General features: G+C 33.2%; 1 protein-coding gene across 1 annotated transcript; it reads left to right on the forward strand.

Annotated features, from left to right (window-relative positions):
* The first annotated feature begins 1,018 nt into the window (after window positions 1-1,018).
* On the forward strand, window positions 1,019-11,085 carry LOC111703405 (proteoglycan 4-like). The gene is given in 3 exon segments (XM_023475338.1): window positions 1,019-1,149; window positions 10,335-10,715; window positions 11,022-11,085. Coding segments are annotated over 3 exon segments (576 nt in total).
* Window positions 11,086-14,224: the final 3,139 nt, after the last annotated feature.

Here is a 14,224-nt window from a genome sequence, read left to right on the forward strand (position 1 = left end):
TATATCAATAGAAATATACCCTACAGCTCAAACGTACCTCATTCAAGCCATCTTCAGTATCATCTTACTCACGCGCAAATGCCGCGCACAACTTTCCCCGCTTTTTCTCGTTTTCATTCACGGAAAGCGCAAGTTGCAAACACAATGAATAATGGAAGCCCTGCCACTTGTTTTCTCATACCAGTGTTTTATTGTTTAGTATAGTTAATTAGAATAAAAGTATCAAATACTTATGGATAAATATTTGTAAAAAAAAACATGGGAATATAAGAAATCATTTAGGGTGACAAAAACAAGCTTAAAAACTTAAATAAATTTTGAACGATAGGAAAGATAAGGAAAGATACATGTACAATTTATGTACTGTGTGCATTGTGCATCTGCTTTAAACCAACTACAAATGCAGTTGGTTTAACTCGGGGGGAGAAGTAATTGCTGAAAAAGATAATTAATTATTAAAGAAGAAAACAGAACAGAGCTTTAATTTGACTAGCCATGGATTGTAAATAAGATGCATGATTAATGATTATGAATCATTGAAAATATATTCTTACAATTTAAGCGTATAAGCTTGAGCTAATTTTTCAAATTACTTACAGTGAATTCCAGATATGTGAATACAAAGACCGTCATAAGTTTTTTGATAATTCTGAAGAAATTTATAATTATTTTAATTTAAGGTAAATTTATAGCCCTGAAAAATGAATGCAATTAATAGTATATTAATATCAAACTAATTTTTACGCGGAATTTGATCTTAACTATGTGATACATTATAAAAAAAACTCTTGCTATGTGTATTCATATATCTGGGATTCACTGTAGAATAACATTAAAACTGTTTAGTTATTTAACAGAAAAGTGTAAAAATATTGTTTAATAGTTTTTGTTTTTAAAATATATGTATTTAACATATCATAAAAACTTCAAAAATCACTATATATATTAATCCTGACCTGTTGATACGGATACTGCTAGCAGCGTGGAAAAAAAGACGAATCTAAGAAAGGGCTGAAACATGGCTGGACCATTTCCTCACATATTTAACAAATTCATTTCTATTAACTGTTCCGTGGTCGGAGCCGGACTGAAGTTTGTGACGGTGTTGAGAGCGTGCCACTACCAGAAAGCTGCAGAGAGACCGTGCCGGTACGTTTCAGACAGAAGCTGCAGTAGCGAGAAAGGGCGATACAGTCCAAATGCTACTTGTTGGACAAGGCGGTCCAGTACAACTAGAAATAAAATTGATAATTTTTTATCTGGCCCTCCTAGGCTCCTACCCCTCTTTTAGATATCAGTGGGCGGATACAAGATTTTCTTGCAATTTTTCTTCTCCCGCCTTTCATGAACATTGAACAATGCACGGGCGCCGTAGTTGGTGTCCTGAGTATCCTTTTCCTCTTTCTTCATATTATAAATAAAATTTTCCCAATCAAAGAGGGGCGTATACACAGGCAGTGGCATGGGGCGGGAGTGCTGAAAAAATGGGTATTATACTCAACTTTGGAAAAACTACCTTAACCTTACCAATTTAGAAGATTTACAGGGCAAATCTTTTATTTGACTAGGGGCATTCTTTTCAGATTGGGGCAAAGGAATTGAGCCTTTGTCACAAACTCTGCTTTTCTAAACCCTATATCTTTGGATTCCAATGTCGTAGACCTTAGATATTTCAAACCATGAATTCTGCTAGATCAAATAATATAAGTTTGAAATATCAAAGATTTACGACATTGGGTTCCAAAGAGAAAGGGATTATAAATTCAGAGTTTGTGGCAAAGACTCAATTCCTTTGTGTGGGAAAAATCTTAAATTTATATTTCAGGGGCAAATTTGTTTTTTAGGGGAATTTTTCAGTTGAGGAAATCTTAAATCTTTATTTTGAGGGCAAATTTTATTTTTGGGGGGCTTTTTTCAATTTGGGCACCTTTCTGTATGGGAAATCTTAAATCTTTATTTGGGGTCATTTTCTTTTTATTTAATAGCATTTTCTAAATATATGAAGAGGCTTTTTTAATCTAAGGGGTTTTTTTTGTTGGGCGCAAAACTTATCATCTTTAAAAAAAGTATTCTTTTAGATAGGGCTGTATTTATAAAACATTTGGGGAAAAAATTAAATTTAAGTGCAAATTAAAAATAGGCTAAAAGCTAATCACTTTAGCTCTTGATCGCGACCCATGAAAGTTATATCTAATGTTCCTGTCTCGAGAAATTGATATAAAATTGTGTCAAATTTATACGGAAATTCATATATATGCCATTTTGTAGAAATATTAGGTTTAAACAGATCATACTCAGCAAATATACAACCAATCTGAAACGAAGATATCCAAGAGAAACCTAATTGTAATATAGGTTTTCTCCAATTATTATTTTATAATTTTTATTTCTAGTTTTAATAGATATAATTGATAATATTATTTATAAGTCCGTTTTACGTCACCAGAACTTCCACCAATGGTAGTGCAGTATAGTGGTCACATGTCTCTGTCTGTATCACGTCACCACTGACCAGTATACTGCTGAATATGACAAGCTTGAGGGACTGCAAAAACACATATAATGGACTATGGATAGACGAAAGATAGTCACAAAGTAACTTCCAGGAACTTCTGACTGCTTAGGACCACACAGACTTACAATTAAAGGACCTTGAACAAAAAGGACTAGTGAATAAATGAGAATAAAACTGCTGTAGACAGTAATAGGGGACTTATATAATAAACATAGTATAGAATACGACTAGGACAGGGACTCGAAAAGTGTTTTTCTCTGATAATTTCTTCCTTGCTTTTAATCAAGAAATGCTTAAGTCACTTTCGCAGATAAACCGCAAAAAAATAATCAGTTTAAAAAATTACAAACATTGATATCTAATTGTTTTCTTGATCAGACAAAGATTTTAAAGGTACCGTTGTAAATCAGGCATAACTATCTTTGAATGGAGGGTCACTTATGCTTACATTCCCAATAAATGTCGTCTTCCTATTCCCCAGTTTTATATTTCTCACTTTATAAATATAATCTATAATAAATTATATCCTTGAACTAAGTGGATTTGTTGTAATCTGAACCTTGCTTCTCTCTCTCTTCTCCTTGGTTCCTAGATATATTTGATTAAAAAAATATAAAGTCAAGATAAAACTGTTTGTGCTGGAGGGAAACCAGCCAGGAGAAAACCCAATAATAAAATTTCCATTAACTGGATTTCGTCTTGCTCGTGTAAATGTACTTTTTTAATCTTTTGAATTAAACTATTATCTAAATCTATATCACGTCAAACTAAAGTAAACTAAACTTTGAAGGGAGTGTTCGTGAAAAATGAAAGGGGGTACAGGTTTCCGACGAAAAATAATAGCTTTTGATCGGTACTAATCTTACTTCTATCTGTTGCGTCTATGAGGAGAAAATTGTTTAAAACGACTTTATACTGAAGGACGTATAGCATATAGTGCACTGTATATAAAATAAATAACAAATATTATGAACTATTAACTATATACGAATGCGTCGAAAAATAATCGATGACTTTGTAATCTTTGGAGGATTTGTTTGAAATCAAATTGATCATTTTACGATACGAGTTGTAACTTTCTGAATTTGTATGGACGCTACGTTTTTCAGTATAAGTCGTTTTTAACAATTTTCTCCTTGTAGACGCAATTCATATAGAAGTAAGATTAGTAGCGATAAAAGCGATTATTTTTCGCCGTAAGCCTATATTCCCTTTCAGTTTTTGCGAACACTGCCTTTAAAATTGACTTCTTATGTATGTTTTCCATCATAACTCCTCGTACTAAGAAGTTATTGATAATAACAAAATGATTTGAATTTCTAATTTGTAACCGGAGAATTTTCTTTTCTCTTATTTGAGCATGAAATCCAAACTAAAGAAGCTACGAGGTCACAAAGTGGTACTGCAGTGAACTACTACAATTCAGTCTAGTTCACTGAGATATATTTAAAATATTATTTCCAAGTGTGACTTGCATTTTATCTTCCTTGTTTGAATTTAGACCTAGCTGTGGTTTGCCTTTGAAAAGTTAAATTAGATGTTTTGACAGAAGAAAGAAAGTTCAGTCTTTTCAAAATCGTTTTCTCACATCGACCACAGAACTTCTTTTAGAAAGTAAACTTTAACAAACAAAAACCAGTTATTTATGTATTTCGATAAGTTTTCCATCTTTAAATAGCTAAACTTCAAGGTTATAGTTATTTGAATTAAAGTAAAATATCATTTGCTATTTTTCTTTAATTAATTAAGGATTGAATTTTATCCTACTTTTTCAGCGAATTTAATTAGAAAAATGTATAAAACATATTTTAAAATAGAGTGTGCAAAATAATTCTTTGCAATAATTTTTTTTAAATCAGACATTTTTTAATCAACCTTTTGCATTTTATATTCTAATTTAAAATGCCATCCATATAAAACAATAATTTTAATTAGTTATGTTGTGTTCTTTTGAACCAAATATAGATTTGATAAATGATTTTTTCATTATTTTAACAACCATGATAAAACCAATATAGAATTCTACGTAAAAATGCATATTTTTATTCTGATGTAAAAATGGCTGAAATGTGTTATATCAATATTTTGCTAACCATGTGAATATATATAGTATATACTGTTTCAGAATTTAACTAATTATATTTAATAAAACCATTTTTTTTCGAAAATCAAAAATTTTAACTCTTGATTTTTCGGGACTAAATGTGGATAATGTTTTCAGACGTTAGACACGAATTTGCATGACAATTTGTATTAGAAATAAATTTCACATGGAAAAGATATTGGTTTTGCAGAGTGGAGGAAATGAATCGGATACAAAAAACAGGAGAGGGGGTCGGGGGGGGGGGGTCCTGCTAACTGAAAAGGAAATCCGCAGATATTGATCGAAACATGTAGACAATCCAATTCATAGAAACAAGCTGCTTATCATGACATTATTTTGTTAGAAAAACCTGAGCTGTACAACAGAAGAGGCGGATCTGCATATAAACGAAAGAGTAGATAAGCTCAAAAAAAAAGATGCTCATAAGTCCCTGAAACGAGATGGGGATCAGCTTCTAAAAGGAGAAGAGGATCAGCCCCTTAAAGGAGAAGGGCATCAGCTGCTCCTAAAAGGAGAAGGGGGTTCAGCTGCTCCTAAAAGGAGAAAAGAATCAGCTCTTCTAAAAGAAAAAAGATGATTGTTCGTTCCGAAGAAGTCCCTGGAAGATATAAGAAGAAAAAGCCCTTTGAAAAAAGAGTTAGCTTCTAAATGTCGACAAAGTACCTCAAATCAAAAATGGAATCAGCTCCTAAAGAAGAAAAGGCTCCTCAAAGACAAAAGGAATCAGCTTCTAAAGGAAAAGGAAGCTCCTAAAAGGTAAAAGTAATAAGCTCCTAAAGTAAGAGGAAACTCGTCAAAGAATGAAGCGATCAGCTTCTAAAAGAAGATGATCGTCCGCTTCTAAAAAAAGTCTGAAAGATTAGCAGCTAAAACGTAATATCCTTTATGCTCCTAAAAGAAGAAATTGATTAAAGGGATATGCTCCTAAAAGAAGAAGTTGATTAAAGGGATATGCTCCTAAAAGAAGAAGTTGATTAAAGATAAGGACAGATTTATTCGTCCTTTTTATATTAAAGAACCAAGAACTAAATAAATCTTAAGCTTCTTTTTGTGTCTAAACTTAGCGCTGTCTGAACCTCAGCACATTTTCCTTGAAAGCTTTGAAGCCGAGAGCTTTTTAGATATCAATCACAATTGTAGAAAGAAGCCTTTTAACAGTGCGTTTATATGGTCGGGTTTCAGTTTTCTTATTGAGAGTAATCATTCATTCTTATCTTACTAACTCAGAGGGTCTTCTACAGAGTTATAAATCAAAACAACTTAATTTTAGATAATTATTAAACTTTGTCTGTACTGAGAAAAAAGAATTTAAAGTTGAAAGTTTAAATTATGTTTGTAAAGAAAAAGATAAATATTCTGACCAGGTCTATAGCTGTACCATATACATAAGGTTAACCTAGATTCAAACTTCAGAATCTCCTGATAAACCTAACCGAGCCCCGTCTCCTAGAGTGTATGTAGAAGGTGTGTATATTAGAAAGAATCATGATATATCGACCAATTAGCGGTAACTGCAGTTTACCTTCAAACCTATACCTAAACATTTGCATTCAGTTCCGCTATTAATATTTGTACATCAAATGCAAACAGGTAGATTCATAAAACATGAGAATACAAGGTTTAAACTAGAGCTATCCGCAATCTTTTAGATAAAGTTAAGTCAGCCAGAGAAGGTTCGGAGTAAAACAAGAGATCGAAGAAGAAGATAAGATTTGGTTAAGAGGGGATAAAGTTTGGTTCAGAGAAGATGAGGGCTGGTTCGGAGAAGAGCAGGTTTGGTTTGGAGAAGATAAGATTTAGTTAAGTGGGGATAAAGTTTGGTTCAGAGAAGATGAGGGCTGGTTCGGAGAAGAGCAGGTTTGGTTTGGAGAAGATAAGATTTGGTTAAGAGGGGATAAGGCTTGGTTCGGAGAAGATAAATTTTGGTTCGTAGTGAATAAGTTTTGGTTTGGAGGTGTGGTTAGGAGAGTAGAGTAAAGTGCTATTCATACCTTACCTTCTAAGATAGGGTTGGTTCGGAGATGTGAAATGTGTTTTTTTAATAGGGGAAAGGTTGAATTCGGTAATGATTTAGCAAATCAGAAAATAGTTATTTTTTAAATGGGAAAGTTGAATTTTGGAGAAAGTCATCTTGTTATATAATAAGATATTAAATTATCTGAGTATCCTGTATCCATTATGACCACTGTGTAGTGTGTACTGAAAGTATCTATGTGTCCTGTATCGATTATAACCACTGTGTAGTGTGTACTGAAAGTATCTAAGTATCCTGTATCCAGTATACCACTATGTACTGAAAGCATCTAAGTATCTTGTATCCATTATACCACTGTGTACTGAAAGTATCTAAGTATCCTGTATACAGTATACCACTGTGTACTGAAAGCATCCAAGTATCCTGTATCCATTATACCACTGTGTTCTGAAAGTATCTAAGTATCCTATATACAGTATACCACTGTGTACTGAAAGCATCTAAGTATCCTGTATCCAGTATACCACTGTGTACTGAAAGCATCTAAGTATCCTGCATCCAGTTTACCACTGTGTACTGAAAGCATCTAAGTATCCTGTATCCAGTATACCACTGTGTACTGAAAGCATCTAAGTATCCTGTATCCAGTATACCACTGTGTACTGAAAGCATCTAAGTATACTGTATCCAGTATACCACTGTGTACTGAAAGTATCTAAGTATCATGTATACAGTATACCACTCTGTACTGAAAGCATCCAAGTATCCTGTATCCATTATACCACTGTGTTCTGAAAGTATCTAAGTATCCTATATACAGTATACCACTGTGTACTGAAAGCATCTAAGTATCCTGTATCCAGTATACCACTGTGTACTGAAAGCATCTAAGTATACTGTATCCAGTATACCACTGTGTACTGAAAGTATCTAAGTATACTGTATCCAGTATACCACTGTGTACTGAAAGTATCTAAATATCCTGCATCCAGTTTACCACTGTGTACTGAAAGCATCTAAGTATTCTGTATCCAGTATACCACTGTGTACTGAAAGTATCTAAATATCCTGCATCCAGTTTACCACTGTGTACTGAAAGCATCTAAGTATCCTGTATCCAGTATACCACTGTGTACTGAAAGCATCTAAGTATCCTGTATCCAGTATACCTCTGTGTACTGAAAGCATCTAAGTATCCTGTATCCAGTATACCTCTGTGTACTGAAAATATTAAGATTGAATTATATGTAAACTCCAGGTCCCGAGTAAACACTGGATTGTTTGTTCATGTATGCATGTTTGTTCGCTTGTTTGTTTATTCAGAAGAAGTAGAATAAACCCTTTGTCCAGCCAGCATGTTAACAGACACACACAGCAAACCACCGACAAACAATCCAAAATTGCACACAAATCGAAAATATTATCATATTAATATTTTTGTTTAGTATTGGAATGTTATCGGAAAATCGTAGAATTTACAGGACACTGTGAACAAAGATGCGCTGCACGCCTTCACGCAAAAATAAAGCAGTATTTTGCCAATTACTTCTTTTAAACATAAGCTAGAAACATGCAATATATAAGTTAGTTGCTGAGGTAAAACCTAAGGCCAAGGCGTTGCGACACGTTAAAGTCTAGGCTGTCTAAAAATTTGATAAACAACTTTCAGAATTGTCTAAAATGCAGTGGAGAAAAAAAAAGAAACAAAAGTTTTATTAAAGTACGAAACCTTTCATTCAAAAAAGATTTCGAAATTATTAATAATAGTGTGGCATAACTACTTTTTATTTTATTTTCTGATTTCTGTATTGAACCTAAGATAAAAACTTATATGTTACAAAACTTTCTAGGAAATATAAAATGTGTTTTTTTTTCTGTCATTCTTGTTTGGAACAGATTCGTTTTTATTAATCTCATTTTACTCACTGTTCCCCGTAAAAGGAAACTAACCAGAATAAATGCATTTTTAGAGAATTCAGGTATTCCGGGTTTGAGTAACCAAGCTTTTATTCTAATCCAAGAACAGGTTTAAGAGAACATTAAAGTCACAAATTCAAATCATGCAAAATAAAGTAAAAAAGTAGATATCTACACATTTTAAACATATAAACACAAATATTCTGTCGCACCAATAAAAACGTTCAAAGTAAATATAAAAAATGTATACTGATAACAATAAATTTTGGTAATAATTATTTTGAAAAATGTATATTGATAATAAATAAATAAATTAGAACTAGAAAATTAGGATGAGAAGAAGAAGAAAGAAGGAAAAATGACACAAGAAGAGAAGAACAAAAGAAGAGATATAATGTAATGCGAGGGAAAAGTAGAACAAGAGATAGAATTGAAGGGAAAGGAAATAGAAAAAGAAAACAAGGGGAGAAAAAATAACGTAAAAGGTAAAGAGAAAAATGTTTGATGAAAGAGGGACAAAAAGGAGAAGAATGGAGAAAAAACTAAAAAGAGGAAAAAGATAAGGCAAGATTTTGGAAAAGAAAGATGAAAAAAGAAATCAAACAAAAAGAAAAGATAAAACAAAAAGATTTGAATTAAAGAAAGATTAAAACTGAGGATGAGGAAAAAGAAGGACTAAGTTAAATACATGAAAAGGAGGAAAGAGGTAAAAAGTGTATAAAGGAGAATACATGATGGGAAGAACATGGTTCGTGTACGTGTATATCTCAACCCCCCCCCCATCCCCTATAAAACATTTTCCTTCCCTATTGATTTAACTCAATCCAATCCTACATCTCATAAATCACTTGTTTAGGGTTGAATACAATAAAAAGGAGAATTTATGCATATTTTAAGTATATGGGACCTCACACACATATGCAGACTCTTAACATATATCCTTGCTCTTAACGATGGAAAATTTAACAATTTATGTGATGGAAAGATTGTAAGAACCGGGTGTCGGAAAAAAATGATAAAACCAGTTCTTAATTTAACTGTATTTAAGCAAATCTCTTTATTTTTTCTTGGAAACATGATTTTTCTTTGTATGGACTTGTGCTTGCTTAATATTATCATAATTTAAAAATTATGGTTGTTTTAAACAGTTTTTAGCAGTTTTGATATAATCTGGGGCCATCCTGTATACAGTGTAGAATGAACACTGAGTAGGGTTCTGCAGTGGTGGAGAATAACAATAATCATCTAGAACCATGAGCGCTGCAGCTTTCAGAATTATTTTTTTCAACTTGTAAATTCCTTACACTTTATATACAGTGATAACCGGAAAACTGTAGAATAGGAAGACGACATTAAAGCAATAATTAATTCTATTTGATGTCGTTACAAAAACTTATTAAATCACTTATTAATTTGGGCCTTTTTGCATCGGACAATTGCTGTGCCTCATGTTCTTTGGACTACTTAAAGTCATAACTTAAGTCTAAAAGTGTTGTTCCCATTCCCGATGTAGAACCAGAAAATACGTTCCGTGTAAATTGTACGGTTACTCTCTTTATTTTTGATTAATGTTTAAATGATACTCATTCACTAGACAGCTTAGGTTCCTAAAGTTCTCAGGGTCCTGATGAGTACTGGGAAGTGGGAGTGTACAGGGGTGTCAGGAAAGATTAGATCTGAATTAATGATCAGAAGAAACCTGACTCCTAGAGAACAGATTCAATTCTTTAAACAAACATGAGAACTTGAGAACTAAGGTCGGAATTCTGAATTAAAGATTTAGAATTTCCAGAACTCAGGAACCCTAAATATTGAGAACTTAGGAACACTGAATATCAAGAACTGTGGAACCCTCAATATCAAGAACTTAGGAACCCTGCATATCAAGAACTCAGGCACCCTGAATATCAAGAACTGTGGAACCCTCAATATCAAGAACCTAGGAACCCTCAATATCAAAAACTCAAGAACACTGAATATCAAGAACTGTGGAACCCTCAATATCAAGAACCTAGGAACCCCCAATATCAAGAACTCAGGAACACTGAATATCAAGAACTGTGGAACCCTGAATATCAAGAACCTAGGAACCCTCAATATCAAGAACTCAGGAACCCTGAATATCAAGAACTGTGGAACCCTCAATATAAAGAACCTAGGAACCCTCAATATCAAGAACTCAGCAACCCTGAATATCAAGAACTGTGGAACCCTCAATATCAAGAACTCAGGAACACTGAATATCAAGAACTAGGAACCCTGAATATCAAGAACTGTGGAACCCTCAATATCAAGAACTGTGGAACCCTCAATATCAAGAACTCAGGAACACTGAATATCAAGAACTAGGAACCTCGAATATCAAGAACTTAGTAAACCTCAAAATTGAGAACTCAGAAACCCTAAATATTAAGAACTCAGGAACCCTGAATATTAAGAACTCAGAAACCCTAAATATTAAGAACTCAGGAACCCTGAATATTAAGAACTCGGGAACCTTTAATATTAAGAACTCAAGAACCTTGAATATTAAGAACTCAGGAACCCCAAATATTGAGAACTCAGGAACCCTGAATGGTAAGAACTATGAAACCATAGATATTAAGAACTCAGGAACCCTGAATATTAAGAACTCAGAAACCCTGTATATTAAGAACTCAGAAAACCTAAATATTGAGAACTCAGGAACCCTGAATATTAAGAACTATGGAACCTTGAATATTGAAAACTCAGGCACCATGAATATTAAGAACTCAGAAACCATTAATATTAGGAACTCAGGAACCTTGAATATTAAGAACTCAGGAACCATTAATATTAGGAACTCAGGAATCTTGAATATTAAGAACTCAGGAACCCTGTATATTAAGAACTCAGAAACCCTAAATAGTAAGAACTCAGGAACCTTGAGTATTGAAAACTCAGAAACCCTAAATATTAAGAACTAAGAAACCCATAATATTTTAAGAACTCAGGAACACTAAATATTGAGAACTTAGGAATCTTGAATATACGGAACCCTGAATATTAAGAACTTAGGAACCTTGAATATGCGGAGTCCTGAATATTATGAACTCTGAAACCTTGAATATACAGAACCCTTAATATTATAAACTCTGGGGTCTGGAACCTTGAATATTAAGAACCTAGGAACCTTGAATATACAGAACCCTGAATATTATAAACTCTGGGGTCTGGAACCTTGAATATACGAACATTCTGAATATTATGAACTCAGGAACCCTGAATATACGGAACCCTGAATATTATAAACTCTGGAGTCTGGAACCTTGAATATACGAACATTCTGAATATTATGAACTCAGGAACCCTGAATATACGGAACCCTGAATATTATAAACTGAAGTCTGGAACCTTGATTTTACGAGAATTCGTAATATCAAGATCTCTGAAACCCTGAATATTATGAGCAGGAAGACAAATCCCTGATTTTGAATAACGATGAACTGAATATTTTGCAAATATGTTTAAAAATTAAATATATTCCAGTTCTACAGCTAGCTGCAGCGTGGGAAAATTTATTTCTTTGTTTTTCTCTAATTCATATTTATTGCTTTACTTTTCCAATATTCTCACATTTTGCAACTATAGAATACTTTTTCATGAACCAAGAGTAGAAAACCTGGAACTTGAAATGATGAATAAATATTGAAAACGAATTTATCGAGAATTAACGGAAAACTCCACGAATCCATGAATTTACATTATCAAACTTCACGCCACGACAAACTTCAAAGAGAGGCTGGAAATATTGAAAAAATTGGAGAGAAAAAGTATATTTGTCTAAATATATTTGAAATATATATTTGAATTTAATATAGAGGTGAAATGCTGTTATTGGCGGATTTAAGACTTAAGGATTCCTCGATTTAAGCACGCCATCTGTAACCCTATGAAGGCTGGGGGGTTTGAATCTTTGCCTTTAAAGAAGTATTAGAGTAGAGGTATAGGGTTGCAATGCATGTTCATAGCTCAATTTTTCAAGGCCAGTTTATTGAAAAAATTAGACTGATGACTTTTATTGTTGGGTGCTAGGGAGGTTTTAAAAATGTAAGAAAAGGTCGGAAAAATGTAAAAAATATTTTTGTTTTGTTTTTAGCCAATATTTAGATTAAGATTTTAATACACCAATTTTTCAAGGGCTTTTCAAAAATTTTATGCGCTTTTAGATTTTTTTCACGGATCAACATTATTACAGCATTAAATTTTTTTAACATAAAATCTTTTAAATTACTTTTTCTTAACAGTAAAAAACAATCATGGCGATAGTATGAAAAATAAGGGGGGGAGCGTTAAACTCCGCCACCCCCAGCCTGTTTCAGGTTAGAGTTTATCAACATCGAGTTCAGCCGCTAAATGTCAACACAAAACTGTCATATTCTGAATTTAAAAAAATTGTACAAAATAGACAAAATTAAAAGTGTTCGACATAAAAATATTCCACAATTTCCCGGTAAATCCTGAAAAATCTTGTAAAACCTATTTTTGTTTAAGGAAATGATCAAATTATAATCTAAACATAGTAATATCTTTACAATCTGGTGTCGTAGATTTTTGATATTTCAAACTATAAATTCTTTCAGATCTAATTGACAAAATTTAAAATCAACTGTATACAACATCAGAATGCGACGATATGCGGATTGATTGTTACGCTTTTTATTCATATTCATATTTTTGTATTCCGTTTAAAAACTGGAGAATATCACAAGACAATAATGAAGGAAGATTAATTACAAAGTAGAGATCAGTTTACTGAACCACAAGATAATGAGCCGGACCATTATAACAATAATTTCTTATACAAGAGATATGCTTCTACTTTGTCTTTTGGTCATGATTCAGAACCGGATCAACCGACCATAATAAGTGGTTTTAGACCTAAAAATAAAAACATCCTAAATTCAATTTTCAGTTCTATTAAAGACTAATGTATGATTTTAATCAGAATTAATAAATGAACGGTTGTCAAAATTCATAAAAGTGCTTTTAATTATACCACAATTAAAGAAGTTTATAACGGTTGAATGCTGATCGGAGACCAATCTGAACTCGGTACTTGGAAAGTTTCTGGCGGAGACCCATTAGTTAACAAGTTTCAGATCGGAAACCAATCTACCATTAAGTACCTGATCGGAGACCAAGTTCCTGATCAGAGTCCAATCTACCATGCAACAATCTCTTGGTCGGAGACCAATTAGGCAACAAAATTCAGAGATCAATCTTTCGACAAGATCCTGGTCGATCTGCGATCTAAAACGGGTCTCCGATTTGCGTTGTGCAGGATGTAAATAAAACTTCTTCTCAGTGCAAAATTTATGCAAAAGGTTTGCACTGAGATCTGCTCGTCATGCAACGATTATTTACTTTTAGTTCTAATCTAAACTTTTATGCAGTCAATGTTTAAATAGGTCATTTGGATTACTTTTTCTTTGTTCTGATTTCCGCTTCACTTACTCACATCGTTTCCAACCATTTCGCTTTTTTATCCATTCCCTCTTCACCCCCACCTTCTTTATTCATTCCCTCTCCACCCCCACCTTTCCTATCCATTCCCTCTCCACCCCCACCTTCCTTATCCATTCCTTCTTTACCAACTTTCCTTATCTATTCCTTCTTCACCCCCACCATCGTTATTCTTTCCTTCTCTAACCCCCTTCCTTATCCATTCCTTCTCCATCCACCTTCCTTA

The sequence above is a fragment of the Eurytemora carolleeae genome, unplaced genomic scaffold, assembly GCF_000591075.1.
Source record: "Eurytemora carolleeae unplaced genomic scaffold, Eaff_2.0 scaffold547, whole genome shotgun sequence".
Classification (NCBI taxonomy): Eukaryota; Metazoa; Arthropoda; class Copepoda; order Calanoida; family Temoridae; genus Eurytemora; species Eurytemora carolleeae.